The sequence below is a fragment of the Prosopis cineraria genome, unplaced genomic scaffold (assembly GCF_029017545.1).
Source record: "Prosopis cineraria cultivar Desert tree isolate PC_DT_omini unplaced genomic scaffold, ASM2901754v1 PC10, whole genome shotgun sequence".
NCBI classification, from domain to species: domain Eukaryota; kingdom Viridiplantae; phylum Streptophyta; class Magnoliopsida; order Fabales; family Fabaceae; genus Prosopis; species Prosopis cineraria.
The window spans coordinates 29709659-29729585 of NW_026555341.1; the positions used below are offsets into that span (position 1 = coordinate 29709659).

At 32.5% G+C, this 19927-nt stretch overlaps 1 protein-coding gene across 1 annotated transcript; it reads left to right on the forward strand.

Annotated features, from left to right (window-relative positions):
- Positions 1-1235: 1235 nt before the first annotated feature.
- On the forward strand, positions 1236-3417 carry LOC129323032 (cytosolic sulfotransferase 5-like). The gene is made up of 2 exons (XM_054969570.1): positions 1236-2385; positions 2863-3417. The coding sequence occupies exon 1, from the start codon at positions 1322-1324 to the stop codon at positions 2330-2332; it is 1011 nt and encodes a 336-aa protein (XP_054825545.1). The 5' UTR covers positions 1236-1321; the 3' UTR covers positions 2333-2385; positions 2863-3417.
- The last annotated feature ends 16510 nt before the right edge of the window (positions 3418-19927 follow it).

Sequence of the window (19927 nt, forward strand, 5' to 3'; positions counted from 1 at the left end):
AACCTAAAAGAAAATCTACCATTCTTTCTTTTTTAAACATGTCTCAAGTTTATTTTAGTAACTTAAGCTTTCCTCCACAATGGATATATATATAAGCCATATTTATATTGTCACACCCCGATACTAAACGTTAATCGGCATAAAATATGAGATGAACTTACATTTCATAAGCCTTGATTAACCAGAGGTTAAGCTAAATATCAATATATAAGTTATATATATAATAATAAAGTTTGTAATGCTTGAGTGCTTTGTAGAAATTTCAACAAAGTCACCCCCGTAACTTTGACATCTCAAAATTTCTACAATAATAAAACATATCAACCAATTTAGTAAGGGAGATTAACTCCACACCAGCAAATTAAATGCCATCAAATTAAAACTAAGATATAACTATAGACGTGGAGCACTAAATTATAGTTGTATAACACAATATATAGTTTCAACAAAAAAGATAACTACACTGTGCTTCCTCTTTCAAAATATATATCTATATATACACACACACATATAGAACCCCTCAATGATCTATAGGAGTTGTAAGGTCAGCTAAGATATTTGAGGCCAAAGAAATTTCTGGTGAGTAACATCTCAATCAAAATTATAATTAAAAAATTTATGAAGATAGAACTAATAAATTTGGTTTAAAATAATTTAATGAAACAATGAAATATATACTTGAATTAACAATAAAGAACAAGTTTGTCTAATAATATAACCATAAAATTAAATTTAATAGAATGATATAAATTTATTGAAATTTGTATTACTAGAAAAATATTAAATTTTAAATAATGGTACAATTAAATAGAATGGCTTTGTTAACAGTGTTTTCGTGAGAGGAGCCACTTTTTTCTCCATGCCTTTATTCACTTATTATCTAAGATATATTGGTTCTCACATCTATAAAATATATCTCATCACTTATCAAAACTTTTGAAAGCGAAGCTAAAGCACATATAAACCTCAATTCCTTTATATTGAAAGCAGCGAGGCTAATAATAGTAATAATAGGGAAAACAAGCACACAGAGGATAGAAAGAAAATTAAAAAGCTGCCCAAAGGTAAAGTGTGAAGTGATGGGATCGTTGTCTACAAGATACGATCAATCTTCATCTTAATGATGGAGCAGCTTTAATTATTTGATTATGGACCACGCGGTTTCAAAAGCAAAATAAGAGAATAAATGGCCTCGATTATGAGCTTTATTTCTCGCTCAAACAGTAACGGACGTTGTTACCCTCTCAAACATTGATGTATAAAAAGCTATACTTGTTTTCTCTATATAAGCATCCAGCACTATATATATATATATATATCCATGGCTGCTGAAAACTCTAAAATCTCTGGTCTTACTGATATTCTTCCCAATAACCACCAAGAAACTGAGGAAGACAAATCCCAAGAATCATCGGATAGTTTTCAACGCCAACTCTTCCAATACCAAGGTTTCTGGTTTCTCAAGAAGCTAAAGCAAGGAGTTCTCAGATGCCAAAACCAGTTCCAAGCTCGTGACACTGATGTACTCCTCGTAACCTCACCAAAATCAGGCACTACATGGCTTAAAGCTCTCATCTTTGCTATCATGAACCGCAAGACACATGATCCAAGCCCAACCCAAAGTGATCAACCTCATCCTCTCCTCACCACTAACCCTCATGTTCTCGTTCCCTTCTTGGAAGTCCTCCTACAACATGAAAACATGTCGGATCTGAGCTCAACATTTCCGTCATCGTCACCAAGGATATTCGCGTCTCATATCCCATATGTTTTATTGTCGGAGTCCATGAAAAAATCAAGGTGTAAGATAGTGTATTTGTGTAGAAACCCTAAGGACCTGTTTGTCTCGTATTGGCATTTCATGAGTAAACTAAGTCAAGAAACCCAAGGGTCCAATTCAGTGAAGGATTCCTTTGAGGAGTTTTGTCGAGGACTAAGCATTTATGGACCATTTTGGGACCACATGTTGGGGTACTATAAGGAGAGCTTAGAGAGGCCATGGAAGATATTGTTCTTGAGATTTGAGGAGCTGAAGAACGAGCCAGTTAGGACTTTGAAGGAGATAGCCAACTTTATAGGTTATGGGTTTTCTCAGGAGGAAGAAAATGGTGATGTTGTGGATAATATATTGAAGCTTTGTAGTTTTGAGAATTTGAGCAGTCTACAAGTGAATAGAACTGAACGTTCATTATTGCTTGGGGTGGAATATAATCTTTTTTTCCGACATGGGCGAGTAGGTGATTGGAAGAATTTTCTCACTATTGACATGGTCGAACGATTTAATGCTATCACTCAGGAGAAGCTGGAAAAGCATGGCTTGAAGTTTAGTTAAATTCATTTAAGTTTGTAGAAGCATCTCATCTTCTAGAGACGATATGAAGCATGGTAAAAAATTTAATTTTATTTTTACATTTGATAACAATTGCTAAAAATTAATGAGTCAGATTAATGGTTAATTAAATCTGTTTAATCAAGGTATTATTTGTATCCTTTTATCTTGATTCCTGAGTCTCATTTGACGTTACTAACTTCTTCTAAAGTAGGGTTATTTTATAAACATGGGACTCGTATGAAATAAACCTATCTTCTTGGAGAATTCATCTTTAATTAGTCATCAAATTAAACTGCGAATATGATGGTGATGTGGATGGTCTCTTGGATAAGATCTTATTCGCTATAAAGCGCTTTGTGAGAGATGATGATATCCTTGGTTGGGTGGGTTATCCCCTATAAGAAAACCTGCCAGAAAATTCCATGAATCTGAAAAGGGGCCATTAGTTGGGGTGATTCTGTGATGGTGTTGAAGATCAAGAATTCACCTATGGTTTTTTTATTCTGTTTTCCTTGTTCATGTTTTTGCAGGTCATGGAATCCATGGGTCAAGATTTGTGTTGTCTAATTAAACTAGAATGTTATGTACGGTTCGTATTTTCTCATCATGTGTGGAAGTGGCTGCTTCACTTGAAGGCAACCAAGCAATCTTCTAAAAGTGTTCGTGTGGTTTGCTCTCTGTGTAGCCTTTCTCTAGTCAATCCTTGGAAGCACATCTCGCTTGTGATGGCTATATAATGCTCTACGAAGCATTCTTTGATAATTTGTTTATTTCAACTTCTTCCTCTACTGATGCGTCTATCCTACAGTCATGGCGTTTATTTCAAGATCTATGTTATTTGCATACGTACCTCTTTTCAATTTTATTTGCAAGTTATGGTTGCTGTTTTTCCTTACCCACATGAAACTAGTTATCTAGTTAATTTGGCCTTCTAATATGTACTCTTTTTATTCTTAATGATATTTGATCTTTATATTAAAAGAAAAGCTTTAACTTAAAGTTGAAGAGGGCGTATGTATGGCTGGAAAATTATAAATGGAGTCATGTACAACGTATTGTACAAACTAATGAAGAACATTCTGTAATTTCTGCTCGATAATTTTTTTTCTCTTTTGTTTTTATTATTTTTAATTTTTTCATGACTTCTGGCCAAAAGTAGTAACAACGACGACGACGTGATTTACAGCTATTATTTTTATTTTTCCTTGATATAATTTTCATGATAATAACATAACTTACACCAATGTTACTGTTGTTCACTTAAATCATTCATTCTCAAAACCCTCGACGCTACTTTTAGATCTATCAGTGCCATCAAAATCTCCATCTTGTTCCTCCTTCTGCTTCTTCCCCTTCCTCAGGCATTTCCGTGAACATCGAAGATCTTTCACCTTCGCCTTCTTCTGCATTATATATATTACCCGAGAATATCAATGTCAGTTAATTAATAATTAATAAAGGATATATATGTATCTGCGGCGATCTGGGAAGTAATATTATTTATTAATAATCAAGGGGTATTATTTTAATTAATCTGTGTTGGGACTTGCCTTTTGCCTTTTGGTTAACCTTCTTCATGAGCCGAAGTACTGTTGGATTCACCGACTTTCTTTGGTTTCTCTTAAAGTAGGCTGCTAGGATGTGACAGGGCTTCTTTTTATTAGCCTTGAGGAAATTCATGAAAGTTCTGATCCCATCCTCCATTATCATAAGAAATGATCGATGTTGACGATATTATTGACTGATAATCATCCTTCCTCTCATCATCCTCTGAATCTTCAAAAGTTACGCTGGTAATTAATTTACTCAATTCTACGATTCATTCATATATCTTTTGTTTGGATCACAAGATATAAAGAAATAAATAATAATTGTGATAAAGTTATTAAAAAGTAGACCAATTATTGAACTGACTGGGGCGCAATAATTTAAAGGCTTTGTGATCCAACTGTTATTAAAACAGAATTAATCTAGTCATGTTTAAAAATAAAAATTTAATTAAAATATACAAATATAATCATATGTTTAATTTTTTTAAAATATATTAAACTTTTAAATAAAAAGCATTAATTTATATCTAAATAGAACATTCATATATAAACTGTACATGATCCAACAAAACAACGTTGATAAAGTACAAATCTGACGGACGGTTTTTCAGGTATTAGCGTTCTGATATAGATGCTCCGTGAATTTTTTTTTCTTTTTTCTTTTCCTTTTTTAGTAGTGAAGATGATAGAAATGTTGGAAGGGAGATCCGCTCCACTAATTGGGACCATCTTCTTTATACCACAGAGCTCAAAGTGGTTTACAGCTATAGTCCTTTGTCATGTTGGCATCGTTAAAAACGGCACATACTATGCTATCTTTAATTCGAAGACCCCACTCTTGTCTAAGCATTTCAATTCTTTGCTTTTTCTCCAACCACCATATATTCTACATTTATATTTCCTCCATTTTTAAATATAATCAAAACTTCGATATGATTTTTTTTAATGAGCGAAACAACAATTTTACAAAAGCATTTGTGACTTGTTTTTTCAATTGCTTAATCATAAGGGTATTTTAGTCTAAATATTTTAATTTTGGACATAATTATTATTGATTAGCAACTTCGTTAAATTGCATGAATTGTTTAAAATTTATTTGTATTTGAAAACAGGAAGAGTATTAATTAATTAGCATGCATAATAATTACCTACAGCCATCTTGTCTTCTCTTAAAAAGGATAGTGATGGACAACAATTTCAATACCATGGCTTTTGGCATCCCAAGAGGGCTATGTATGAATTAGGGCTGCATAAAAGATTGGACAGCACTGAACTTCAACTTAACCCAAAGTTCAGTCTCTTCTATGAAAAGAATTGGGTTAAACAACTCATAATCCGATCTTATCCAATGATAACCCAAAGTTTAATAAAATCGAACTTGATCCATAGGATTAGGAGACTAATTTTGTTAGTCCAATATTCGCTTAGCTTTTTTTTTCTTTTTCCTCTATGAGTGAGGCAATAATCCATTTCAACCTAATAAACACAAATAAGATAATAAAAACACTTATAATCATAATAAATCTTTAATAATTTCCAACAAGAAGAAAAAATATTTCAGTTACAGTCCAAATAATTTAAATTTATAACTTTAACAAAAAGAGCACTCAACAAACTTCAACAACAATTTAGAAACAAACTTAACAAATCTTCATACAATCATCTCCTCAACATCAATTACACTTGAAGCATTTGTCAAAAATAAATTAATTTAATTATATTAAATAAATTAATAGGATCAGAATGGATCAAGTGATCTAGATGCCCAGTTGCTTGTCCAGTCTAACCCAAAGAAATAATCTAATCTTTTCAGTCTTTTTGATTTTGAAGGACCATTATTTATATGGACCGGATTGAACTGGACCATCTTAGTTCAAACTAGGTTAGACAAGAGTGAAAGACTTTTACACAACCCTAGTATAGATTCCTCCAATGTCAGAACCACTATGAAGCCCTTGACTTGGAAGCGAATCCCCAACACTGCTGTTTTTTTTTTTTTAATCAAACAAAACATACCCACTCTAGCTAGTTTGAACCCCAATTATATGGAACTGTTACTATCAACTACAACTTCATGGGTATTTTAAAAATATTTTTGTTATATTTATTTAATATGATTGCATATCTTAAAACTCAAATTTGATATTACATGATAAGTTAATTTAACTTTTTCAACTTGTTAAATCATATGCCTCTCAATAAAATAAACAAATAATTTTAAATTGTTAAAATTTAAGTTACACGATTGCCATAAAATAAATAAATAAAAATTTCATTTACAAAGAAAATTAATAATGGTATATAATTAGGAACTGTGAAGATCAAATTTTAACGTTTTAAATTTATTTATTTTTATATGATAAATATTTTATAAAATAGTTAAATTAAATTTATTAGAAAAAAATAATTAAATCTGAACTATTCATTTTATTATCTAAGAGTGTAGATGATATGAGGAGAAGAAAAGGAGAGAGGAGATTATGAGAGGATCCGAACTGCCTCGACTTTGATATCCTTCTAGTTACCTTCCCCAAATCTGGCACTACCTGACTTAAAGCTCTTGTTTTTCCCATTATCAAGCAAAAGATTTATTATAAATCCAAATCTGACCCAAACTAGTCATCCTATGCAAAGTGAGGAAGGGAAAAGGTGAAGAGAGAAGGAGATAAAGAGAACCCAAAAAAAAAAAAAACGTAAATAGAAAATAGAAACTTATTCTAAAAGGTGTACAAAAAATAAACGTATTAAGGTGCTATTTATAGCATTGACCTAAATCTAGAATTAATTATATATAGGAATATTCTACAAATTTTTAAATTAATTAATATAAATATAACAATTATTGCTTAAAAATATGAATAATTATTAAGACAATTAAAATAAAATATTCCTAATTATTCAGAACTTAGTGGAATGCCGCATTTAGGGAGCTCATGTCCTATCCTCATGCACTCATCCTACTACCCGAGATAAGCGGTGCACTTGCCCATGCGTCTCCACACGATGAGGCACACCCTCAACTAATTGACGACTTATCAGCGACCTTCATAGGCAAGAATTCAAAATTGAAGAAGCGTCGCTACTCTCTTTTATAAATAGGTAGCAAGAGCATAACCTGAGGTCTCTTGACACTCTACACAATCAACCAATTCAATTTAACCTTGCCCTGTGTAAAGATTCAACATTCTGACCCAATGTCACTTCAGCTCGCACAGCTAACTCACTCCGTCCATATATCAGCTTGGGCTCCTTTGGCTATTTTTCCCTTGCTTTTTTTTTTTCTCTGTCTGAAGGAGCACCAGTTGTACTTACACTCACATAATGTAGTTGACTTTCTTGTGTCACTCGGTGTACTCCTATTTCTCATATCTGTTTAAAACTCCAAGGAAATTGTGGTAAAAGGACCTTAGGAATCCACAAAATTTGAGGATCTACTCCTCTTTTGCAATGTTCATCTCAACATTACCCATAATCACTACACAATCACATCATAATGGTAATTGGGATCTACAAATCACTCCTAAACTTACTGTAAATGTAGAAGGGTTAAATCAATTAAACATTTGAAAAAAAATTGAAAATCATTTAGGATCACCAAAACTTTCAATTAGATAGTTTGAGCTCAAACTAAGTGATATTTAAAAGTATGGGAAGCATGGAAAGCAAAGCAACCAAAACCCAAGTAAACAAGGTTAAAATATCATTTTTATACATTCTAGCACAAATGTCATAGCATGTGGTCCATGCGTTGTGGCATGTGGCATATAGAGAGGGTGATTTGGCGTACTTGTACCTTTTAGGAAAAACTTCAAATGTGGGCTATTTTTGCATCTAATGCCCCATTGGAGTAATTCGAGAGTTCACACAAAGCTTATTCGATAGTCTAGCTAATGGTATAAGTTTCATTATGATCCGACATTATATATGAAATTTAAATACTCGAATGCAAAAGTTAAATTTTATAATCAATATAGGGTATCGATATGTTCAAACCTCAAAAGTTATGCCCACCAACTCAATATAGAGCTTAAACCATGTCTAATAGATTAATTTACTTCTGATTGAGCATTTAAATATACAATAAAACATCAAACATACAATTTGGCCACTTTATCCCTAATCTCATCCTATAGGGCTAATAGCACAACTTCATAAACAAACACTACTCGACCTCACCATTACTATATAATTCACTAATCTTTCATTATTACCACATATATATAACCTCGCTTGTACTTATACCAGTATTTTAGCCTTTCACCATAAAATCACCCTATATTCATTACGTATACAATATCTGGGCTAAAATACAATATAGTATGATGTAATACAAGTACAATTAACAAAATGACATGCAATCCTAGTTGGCAAACTCATGAAAATCACATAATTAACTTTATATACACAACCCAAAATAAAATCGGGCATTACAATAGCAAATTAGCTAATATGTTAATCCATGTTTGATTCTTTCCCTTAACATCAAATGCATAACTTGTAAAATAATAACAACTATGGGGGTGATATAAAAATCTTAGTAACCAAAATAATCTACAATATCGATTAACATGTCAAGTTATAAATAAGTATTAAAACAAACACAAATACCAATATTATCACTAGAATATAATGCATGATAACTATTAATCTAGTCCTCCAATACTCCTAACTAAATTGGTAGGCTATGCCACAGGCTCAAATCACATGTCTAATCCTAAGCTCACCACCCATGATAGGACCACTTAATCAAGGCGTCCTAGACCATTTGGACTACAAGTTCCCCCATTACACATAATTGGGGTATTGTTATTTTAACATCATTCTATGGTTGGTAAGGAGCATAGTTTCCAACTCCGTACATTTCCCAACATTAAGGAGAGTAATTCTCCAATATTTCACCCTTTTGAGCACTAAAAAGAAATATAAGATACATATGGCTTCTTGAGGTGATAGTAATGCCATATGGAATTAGTTTCTACCATCTCCAGTAGGGTGAACTCCCACCCATTCTAACATGCCATAGTTCTTTTCATATCTCCACAATACCATGCATAACAAATTTCCAAACATGTGTAATGAATAACCTTACCATTTATTTCAAAAACATAAAGTTTCACCAATCAATACTTTACACTTTTTTTAAAGTACTTAGCTTTTACAATATGTATATATACATAAAAAATATATTTTACCAATCACATATACAATTAACTTGCTATTAACTTTTACAAGCTAATAAATAATATAAATTATCTAGTTATCTTAACCTCTTTTTTGTTGTTAAAAGGGTTTAATCGTGGTATCAAAATCACTACAATCACCTCTTGAATCACCACTAGGTCCCACATAGCTCAATCTACAATAATAAGTAATATATGTTAATTTTCCACTAGCATAAGTACAATCAACTACATAAATCACCCTATTTTTCCCTTTTTCACTCATATTCTCAACAAAAAAGCTAATCAAGATCATAACTAGCTCACACAATCCCCTTAAACTTCCTTCTAACTCTATTACAACATATCACTTTATATCTTGACATGTCACACTTCAAAACTCTATAATTTAATTAGGGCTTGATCATCTCCCTTTCTCTCTCACTTCTTCTCCTCAAAACCACTTGACCTTAGTACACAGAACATAAACCAAGCTACTAAAACCACATGCAACCTTTAAAGCCAATTCCTACCTTATGTAACACAAATAATCTCTTTCTCTATTTCTAAACTTGAAATTATAGATGTAGAAGTAGAGAGGAGAGGGAAAGACTTACCAAAATGCATGATAGTTTAAATTAGCTTTTGGTATTCCAACTTACATCACCCTAGCATAGCCCTTTCTTTTTCTCTTTTTGTGCTCCCATATCATCTCTTTTTCTTTTGCCCCAATCTACCAATTAATGAGTTATAAGTTATAACCTAATTTAATGCGTCATGCATCATGGTGTAGGATGCACATGCCGCGGTGCATGGCATTGAATGTGCCATCACCCATTATCCTCCAAATTTAACACTGATCCGCTTCCAACTATTTCCTGACCTAACCCTAGTACTGCCTAATCATTCAAAACATCCATAAGTATTTCAAAAACACGACTAAGCAATTAAATCCACATATTAACTAATTATACCCTTAATTAACAATTAAACACATAAATTATAACTTAGGATATTATATCTTTCATGCCTATCAAACCCACAAAGGGTGTGATGCTCCAAACTCGATTCCTAAAGCTGCGCCAATTCAGTTTTTGGCATTTATGTTGGAACTCACTTCTCAAAGAAATTGAGAAACACCTACTCTGGAGAATTTGAAGACAAAGACCATAATAGACATCCAAGTTTGAAATGCAGTGCTATAAGCATATTGTGTAAAATTTGTAATGTCCAGGATGTCAACCAATAACAAACCATAAAAGCATAAGACCAATCAACTCAACAAACAAGTATGTAGTAAAAGGCACATGATTTTCTTTGATGAGAAAAGGCAGTGAACAACTCAATATTTGTGTAGTGAATTATGTAAATGGGCAAAAATGGATAAAGGAAGTGGAGAGCACATGACTTTTAAATCTGATTTTAGTGGAGAAGAGGTGATGAAATCAATTGAATTAGTTAGGTGATTGTGAAAGTAAAGTGAATTTGTGAATGGTAGTCACATGAGGTTTCAATATCTTTGGAGTTTATTTTCAAATCCAAAAATTTATGCAAAAAAATTAAAAATAAATGGAAAATAAAATAAAAAGAAAGGAAAATAGGAGAAAGAGATTTTCCCACTTCATTCTTGTGCCTCTTCTCTTTTCCATGTAGCCTTCTACACATAAAGTAATGAAATCAATAGAAAATGTTTTTTAGAGAATCATAAATAATACTGAATAAAATTTGGAAAAATATGCAATAAATTTTAAAAAACTTTCTAAATTTGTTTGCTCTTTACCACAAATATTACCCTTTTATTTTAAATTAAGTCAAGTGCCAAAAAATCAAGATAAGATAGGTAAAAATATGTAAAATATATGAATTATCAATTCCCCCACACTTAACTTATTACACTCTCAGGTAAAATCATTTAACAAAAAATAAAGAGTAGAAATAGACAATAAAGTTTGTAAAAAAAGGTAGAAGTTACAAACTCAAGTACCAATGACCATTTATCAATCAACTATCCAATTGATTATCAAAATGCAAAGAGAATAATTCCATGCTATACGCACTTAGCAAGATCATGAATCAAATGTAGATAGTGAGACAAGGAAAAATGTTTGTACTTATCTCACTAGTTTTTAGGGTCAATTTTCACTCAAATCTACTTATCTAATCACCCTACCATACAACAACAAGAAGAAGAAGAAGAAGAAGCAGCCTTATCCCACTAGGTGAGGTCAACTATATGGATTATATGATACTATTATGCTCTATCATTTATTAAGTTTTTAGAAATATTATTAATTAAAAGGCATCGCTTAACAACTCTAAAAGTGTTCTCTTCGGTCTTCCTCTACCTTTCTTGACAGGGCTCAAAGTCATTTGTTCCACTGTCCTCATATGTGCCTCTCGTGGTCTTCTTTATACATGTCCAAACCACCTCAAATGACTTTCCACCATTTTTCCTTCAATAGGTGCTATACCCACTTTTTCTCGTATTTGCTCATTTCAAATTTTATCTTTACATATATATCCACACATCTATCTTAACATTCTCATCTCTGCTACTCCAACTTTATACCCTTACTGTCCCGTTGAAGCCCAACATTCACTACCATATAAAATTGCTAGTCTTATAGCAGTTCGATAAAACTTTCCTTTAAGCTTATTAGGAACCTTACGATTGTAAATAACTCCTTTAGCATTTCTTTAATTAAACCACCCCACTTGTATCCTATGTGTAATATCTCCATCAATGTCCCCACTTTGTTGAATAATTACTCCCAAATATCTAAACTTGTGCACTTGAAGTATGGTCTGATCACCCAATTTTACTTCCAAGTTGCTACTCACTGACCCTTTATCAAAATTACAATGTAAATATTCTATTTTACTTCTACTAAGGTAGAAACTAGTTCTAATACACATGATTGAGTATGGATTGTGAAATTGATAGCGATTAGGTACTTAATTACGATAATTAACACTTTTGTCAATAGTAAGATTAACTTTAGAATACTAATTTTGTATAGATTCTAGTGTGTGACGTGTAGATAAGCAGAGAGAGATTCGAGTAAGGACATTGCATGGGTAAACCTTTCTATCGGACAGAAGGGTTAAGGTAACCATATAGTTTATTGTATTTATTAACTATCATAACTATGTATGAGTAAATACAAAATGAAAAAATTGTTATTTTATGAGTTTTATACATGATTTAATATTGAAAATAGTTTTACCATGAACATTGATTTGTGAAATGAAATCTAAAAGGTTATTGATTTCAATTGATATATATATATATATATGTTATGACATTATATGTTATGAAAATGTAAAGAAAAGTGGTGATAATTGTAAAAAGAGCATGATCATAGGAGGTGGGAGTTTACTCAGGATATGTGGGGATGTGTGTATGTGTGGAGAAGTGAGTAAAAAATTCATATGGTCAGACTGGCACCATGAGATATTCAGTGAAACATTATACAAGCTATTACTATGGGTAATCTAGTATAGCATACTATGGGACTATTGTCTTAGGACATTCGGACAATTTGGCAATGTCTCTATCACAAGTGTGTGAGGAGATAAACCATAGTCTGCAAGTGGGTTAGATTACCTTTAGCCGGGTGTTTCTACCATTGAAAGTATGCTTGGATCAATAAGTGATTGATCTAAGAGAGCCTATGGTTTCGTGTCAGGGAGCTTTGGAGGATCGATGAATAGATGATCATGCTAAGGTGTAAAAGTGCTTGAAAAATGATGTATATGTGAAAGTGATGATTTTGCTATAATATACTATATATATATATATATATATGTTATACTATGGTTTTCATTATTTTGGCATAGTTATCTATGGTAATAGGCATTAAATGAACTATATTGGTTACTGATATTTTTATCTCACTTGTGATTATTTACATTTTTTAGATTCTGGCATTAGTGGTTTAAAGGAGAAAGACATTGGCTAAGTTGAGATCTCTCATTCGAGCCTTTGTAAGGATTTGGTGTAATGAATTTGGTTGTTATTAGTCATAAATGTGTATAAGTTGACTTAGGATTCAAACATGTGCATAATGTGTTGAATATAGTATTTTTGTTAATTTTGAACTCCTTAGCCCTTTGTATATGAGTGAATGGTGAAATGATTGAATGGGCTAGTGGAGGAAAGTGTGTGTATGTGTGTGTGTGTGTGTGTGATTATGGGATGTTTAAAGTATGTGTGAAGATTTGGCCTTGTATGAGATTAAAAAGAAGAAATGAGATTTGGCCTAAAGTGTGATATAGGCGGTTTACAAGCCAAATATGTGTATATATGTTATATTGTAAATGTCTATGATCAATCTTCTTCAATTTACTGTGCGTTTTTTTCAACTCTGTAAGTTCTTGCCTCTTCTCTTCTTCTTATTTCTTCTTAATCTCATGAGTGCTATCCGAAACCATTTAAGTAGATTTTTGTGTTTGATTATTGTCTGGATTTCATTGGGCATATTTGATTTTTGATTTGGTTTTAGTTTATTAGATCTCATTATGTTGATTTTGTGTTATTATTATTACATGTTGATAGATTTACTATAGTTAGTGATATTCATAGGATATGATAAGATATAAAATATTATAATATCAATATTATAGAGAGAGAACATTGGGATATAGTAGTTAAGATTGTATGACTTATGTGAATGATTCATACATGAGTTACATTACTTATTTCTTGGGCATTCAAAGCCTTGTATATATTCTCACTCATAGTTATAGAATGATTATTCTGCCAATAAATTCTTTATGGTATCAGAGTCATAGGTCAGATATCACAAACTTAAAACACCATAAAATAGCCATGACAAAAGATGGCGAGAACATTTCAATGACCAACATAGTGGATGCCATGTCACCATACTACATTCATGCGTTCAACAACCCTAGCCAAGTTTATATTAAGGAGCTTCTCCATGAAAACAACTATAGAGAATGGGTTAATGATATGAGCAATGCTTTATTTGTGAAGAACAAGATTAGATTTGTTGATGGGCCCATTCTAATGTCGCTTGCTGACTCACAAAACTTAAGTCATTGGATACGTTGCAACGCCATAGTTAAAGGGTGGTTGAATAGTGCCATGGACAAGGATGTGAGGAGCAGTGTTCACTATGCCAAGATGGCTTATGAGATCTAGGTTGATCTTGAGGAAATATTTAGAAAGGGTAGTATATCTTATGCTTTTGAGCTTAAACGAGCCATTGTACACATGTAATAAGAGAAGCAATCTATTCTAACCTTCTTAACAAATTGAAGGGATATTGAGATGAGTTGCAGTCAATCGTACTGTGGCCTAATGAGAAGGCTACAAGTACAACATTCAAAAATAACTTGCAGAGGCTAGAGAGCGTGACTAACTTTATGACTTTCTCATGGGTTTAGAGGAGAGTTTTGCGACTATCAAAACACACATTCTTAGCATGAAACGATACCAAGGTTAGGTACAGCATATCATTTAGTATTAGAAGATGAGTAACAAAAGCAGATCTCAGCAATTGTAAAACTAATGATGGAGGTTGTTGCCTTTCAGGTGAATGGTAACCAAGCTTTAAAGGATGGTGTAGATCAAAGGGACGCGAGGAAGGATAAGCCTATGTGTAGTCATTATGGTAAGAATGGGCACACTGAAGATAGGTTCTATAAAATGATCAATTACCCACTTGATTGGAAGAAGGGAAGCTAAGATCGTAGAGATTGATATGGTAGGCCCAAGGTAGCTCAAGTAAGCAATGATGAAAGCCTAATCCTATATCTCACTATAGAACAATACTCGAAACTCATGCAATGCCTCAATTTAGGTAGTGATACAAAGTCAAGCAATCAATCACACCTTATAGCAAATATGACAAGTAATTTATGGGATGAATAACCTTAGATAACTGACACAGGTACTTCTATTCATATAACTCATGACAAGAATCATTTGCTGAATATTCGAAACACTAGTACTATATCAGTACATATGCCAAGTAGAGCCAAAGTGCTAGTATGAGGCATTAGAAGTGTAGTTATGTCACCTACACTTAAAGTTGATGATGTCTTATATATTCTAGACTTTAAATGTCATTTATTATCTATAAGTAAGTTTATGAAGGTTTTTCATTATGCTGTTATATTTGTGGCTGGATTTGATGTGATTCAGGACTTGAGTACAAAGAGCCAGATTTTTATGAGCAAGTTTATGAGGGTATAACACACATAAAATTACGATCGATGGCATCAACATTTGGGTCATGCCTCAGTTGAGAAAATGAAGTATGTTGCTATGTTTCACGATTCTTTTCTGAATAATCAGCATAAATTTTGTGATTCTTGTATTCATGCAAATCAAACTCACTTGCCTTTTGACCTTAGTTTAATAAAATCTCATTCACGTTTTGAATTAATTCACTATGATGTCAATGTGTAGGGCCAATATAAGGTGGTTTCTATCATAGGGGCTTATTATTTTTTAACTATTGCTGATGATTTTAGCAAAGGAGTCTGTATATATCTCATGAAACATAAATATAAAGTGGGACATTATTTACAACTATATATTCATATGGTTGAGAACCAATTTGATGTTCACATCAAACAAATACGAACAAACAATGGCTTAGAATTTCAGTCTAGGTCTATGATAAATTTTTATGAATCTCAAGGCATGCTATTGTAAACAACTTGTACATATACCCCTCAACAGAATAGGGTTGTGGAGTGAAGACATGTATACATCCTAGATAAAGCTTAAGCTCTACATTTTCATGCTCATTTACCTATTGAGTTCTAGGGCGAATGTGTATTGACAACATCATACCTCATTAATTAATTTTGGTCTCAAGCAATACAATGCCAGATACCATATGAAGTTTTATATGTGATGACTTCTAATATTTTACTGAATTTATTGGTGTTTTTAATGTAATTGAAAGTCATTTATTTTAATTTTTTAGCAAAAATATGATTAAGTGGATGATTGTGTGTGCAAATAGGAATGAAAATGTAATTGAAAGTTAGTGGACTAATTCTATCATTATTTTTAGGTTTTATACATGTAGGGAGGCTCAATTTATGGGCTCAAAGATGAAAATTTTAGAGCTCAAGTCAAAGGAAGTAAATTTAAAAAGAAAATGTACACAGGTCATGTTCACTATAGCTAAAATGCATTTCACTACAGCGAAGCATGATTTTAATAAAACACACATTTTTTATCTCTTTTAGGGTTTTAGGACCTCATTTTCAACCATTCTTCACTTCCAGCAATTGGAGAATGTCTAGGGAGAGCAAAATGAAACAAAGGAATGTGGGAGAAGCTTGGGTTTAGTGAAAAAATCAATAATTTTGCTTAAGATTATTCTAATTAAGCTTTTCTTCTCCTTTTTCTCTTTACTTTGCCGTATGTATAGCTGATTTTGCTATCATTAGAGCCATGTGTAGCTAATTTTCTCTTAATCTAGGGTAGCTATAAACTGAATGGATATATATATATATATATATGTATGTATGTATGTATGTATGTATGTATGTATGTGTCAATCAAATCAAATGTGAGATACAAAGGAATAAACAAGTTTCAAGTAGTAAAAATCATTCAAACAATACAAACTAATAGGGCAATAAGGGATTTTAGTCAACATCTATACATCTCTCCTTTTGTTTTTCTTCTTTCTTCCTTCTCTCTTTTTTCCCCTTATATCTTTTCTTTCTTTCTTTCTTTTTCTTTCTCTTTTTTCTTTCTTTCTTTCTTTCTTTCTTTCTTTTCTTTTAGTTCTTTCTTTTTCTTCTTTTAGGTAGAGGTTGGTAATAGGAGAAATATGGCATTGGTGCTATGGCATCAAAGAAGGTGCTATGTGCTGAAAAAATAAGGGCCTTAGGTGCCAAAGCACTCACTAAAGTGTGACACAGCACTAGAGAGTATGTCATGGTGAAAAATGGAGGAGCTTGTTAGTGCCATGGCACAAGTTAGACAGTGTGTTGGCAATGGAAGGGCAAGTTTTGAGTGAAATAATAAGGTAAAAATGGTACCTTAGTACCGAAGAATAGACACACTAATAAAAACAATAAAATAAAAGCAAAAATGACACTATCCTATAAGAAACTCACCCATACTTCTAAATTACCCAATCCAACAATTAGTATCAAGAAAAAAAAATCATAATAGAAGGAGTGAAAGTAAGCATAGAGGAGATACAACCTATTCATAGAGGGTCTTAAAAATGAGGTAAAGATATGAGCTTAGTTGTTAAGGACTTTAAACATGAATGAGTGTAATATAGAAGATTCTTGCAGTGATTTAAACTAGCAAAGATCATGGCCAAATCTTCAATAGTAGTTCTTCTCACATCCAAGAATGTCCTTCATACCCTTGGATATTTGAAGCCTAGCATCTCTAGATATTGCAAGCACATTTCCTATCATTCTAATGGCCCTTTGATCCAATTAATTGCTTTCATTTCCTTCAACTTCCAATAAACATAAAGCACTTTAGTCTTGCAAATCTTAGTTAGATGCACAAAAGTTATGGATGTCTAACAAATGACAAGTAACAACATCACTAAGCAAAAGGTCATAATTTAAATTATCCTTAAGCAACACAAACTCATTACTATTACTAGTATGTGCATATGTGTAAGAGTCTATGTCACTTAAATAAGCATTTACACAATTCAAGCATATGTTATTAGCAACACAAGTACTAGCAAGTAAAGGGTGAGCATTTTCATGAGTACATTTATGCTCAATAGGAAGTTCTAAATCATTCACACTTTGCATACTATCAAGATCAATACAAGTAGAGGCAAGAGGCAGCAACTTATAACAATTATCATGTAAAGAAAATTGCAATTCATGTTCAAATGAAATATCACTAAATGAAATAGGCAGCAGCCTTAAGCTTCATTTCTACCTTATTTTCATTAAATTTAACCAGTTAAAAAATCAAATCAAGAAGTTTTAAGGTGTTGAAATCTGAAAGAAAGGTTTAAAAAAGGCTTTTGAATACAAAACTAAGGTTTTGTGACTAGCTTGGAGTTAAATAGTTGAACTTTGAGGATTTAAGCTCAATTAGCCAAAAGAGTTAGGTTGAAAATGGTGAAAATTGGGTGAATAAATGTGTTAAGAGGTTGTTAATGTCATTTAAATAGCCTATAGAGCCAATGACTATAGATAGTGAACTTATAAATTCAAAAGGTATTAATTAAACCATTTTGTGTGTTAAAGGATTCAATTTAGCCAACTCAATGCCTATGTTGAGTATTAAGAATTGACTGAGGGACAATGCATTGTGTAGATTAAGCACTCGTGACATTGCTCATGGGAATCTACACCCTCGGGAATTCAATATGATTGGTAACCCTTAGTAGTAAGGGTAAAAGGTAACTTGAGTAACCCTTTTACTTGTTCATTTATGAAATTGTTTAAAAGTATTTTCTATAACTACGTGCATTATGTTATGAACTGATAGAGTAGCAATAGTGTGAAAGAATATGCATGCGAGTGTGTGAGTGTTGATTGAAGTGTATGAGATGACAGATATGCATAGATATGTGCATTTCATCCATGAGTATACCCTAAACCAGGGTAGAGGGTCGCGACCGTACTCTGTGTAAGTTTAGGAAGTCTTAAAGTTCTTGATTGTAGAGCTTGACTCTACCACGACGGACCTATAATAATGATCCACAAGTATACCCTAAACTAGGGTAGGGGGTTATAGTGCTACTCTATGTAAGGCTAGGAAGTATTAAAAGTCTCAAGCATAGAGCTTAACTCTATCATGACGGACCTAAGAGACCATTCATACGTGAAAAGGATACTTGGTCTGAATATAGGTATGGTGAGCCCTATTTTGTGTAAGATTGGAAGTCCTGGTCCGAGCATAAAGCTTAATCTGCTAGGTGGAACAAGGAATGTATGAGCATGAGTATGATGGATGGTTATGGATGAATTCTTGTATATGAATATTATATTATTTTTACTAAAACACGTGCTACTTTACCTCTTGTGTATGATTTTTCTTACTAACTAGTATTTAGGTTATATTTGAGTTATTGGGACACATGTCTCACTCCATTATTTTTGTACACAAGTGGAGAGAGCATAAGAAGGCCGGGAAAGGAAGCAAGGAAAGAGTAGCCTCATTTGATAGTGGTATGACTACTAATTGTGTAGAATGAATAAAGTCATATTTAGAATTTGAGTTACCAACTAGGATGCATAAGTGTATGTGAATATAAATATGTGAATATGTATATAAATTATGATTAAAATTTACTTGTATCTATATAATGCTGCATCTCATCGAGGGCACCAAAGTGATGGGTATGTAGGTAGGCTTAGATGCCAAATAAGCAACTGTATGCTATTGTGTAACTTGTTCTACTTGTATTGAATATAAATTAAATGTGAATTTATGTGTATACATGAGAACTTGACAAAATGGTAAGGCTGAGCTCCATTTGAAAGATTCGAGTATATTTGTGATTCCTGACTATATAGTAAAGTGGAGCCTCATATGTGAGAGTTAGATGATTGAAAGTAGAACAAGTCTATGTGTATGTGTGCTTGTATGTTTATGCCTCATATAAGTCCACAATTGTTTAATGTGGCAAATTGAGTATTTGATGTGATACTTATGATATATTGTGTCGATCAGGTGTATGTGGTTCTTTTAGACTTAGCTTAAGGCCCAAAGTAGTCTAATAGGATAAGGAATGAAAATTGAGCACTTAGGGTGTAAGTTTTAAAAGAAAAAGTAGCTTTTTACACCTGGGTATCTAATTTTAGATCAGACCATTGGATCAAGTCTAAACTTGTCTCAATAGATAGAATATGTTATAAGCTTTACGTAGGTGCTTGAATCACTCCAATCGGATGTC

Coding starts and splice junctions, on each gene's coding strand:
- LOC129323032 (XM_054969570.1), top strand. CDS start 1,322: ATGGCTGCTGAAAACTCTAAAATCTCTGGTCTTACTGATATTCTTCCC.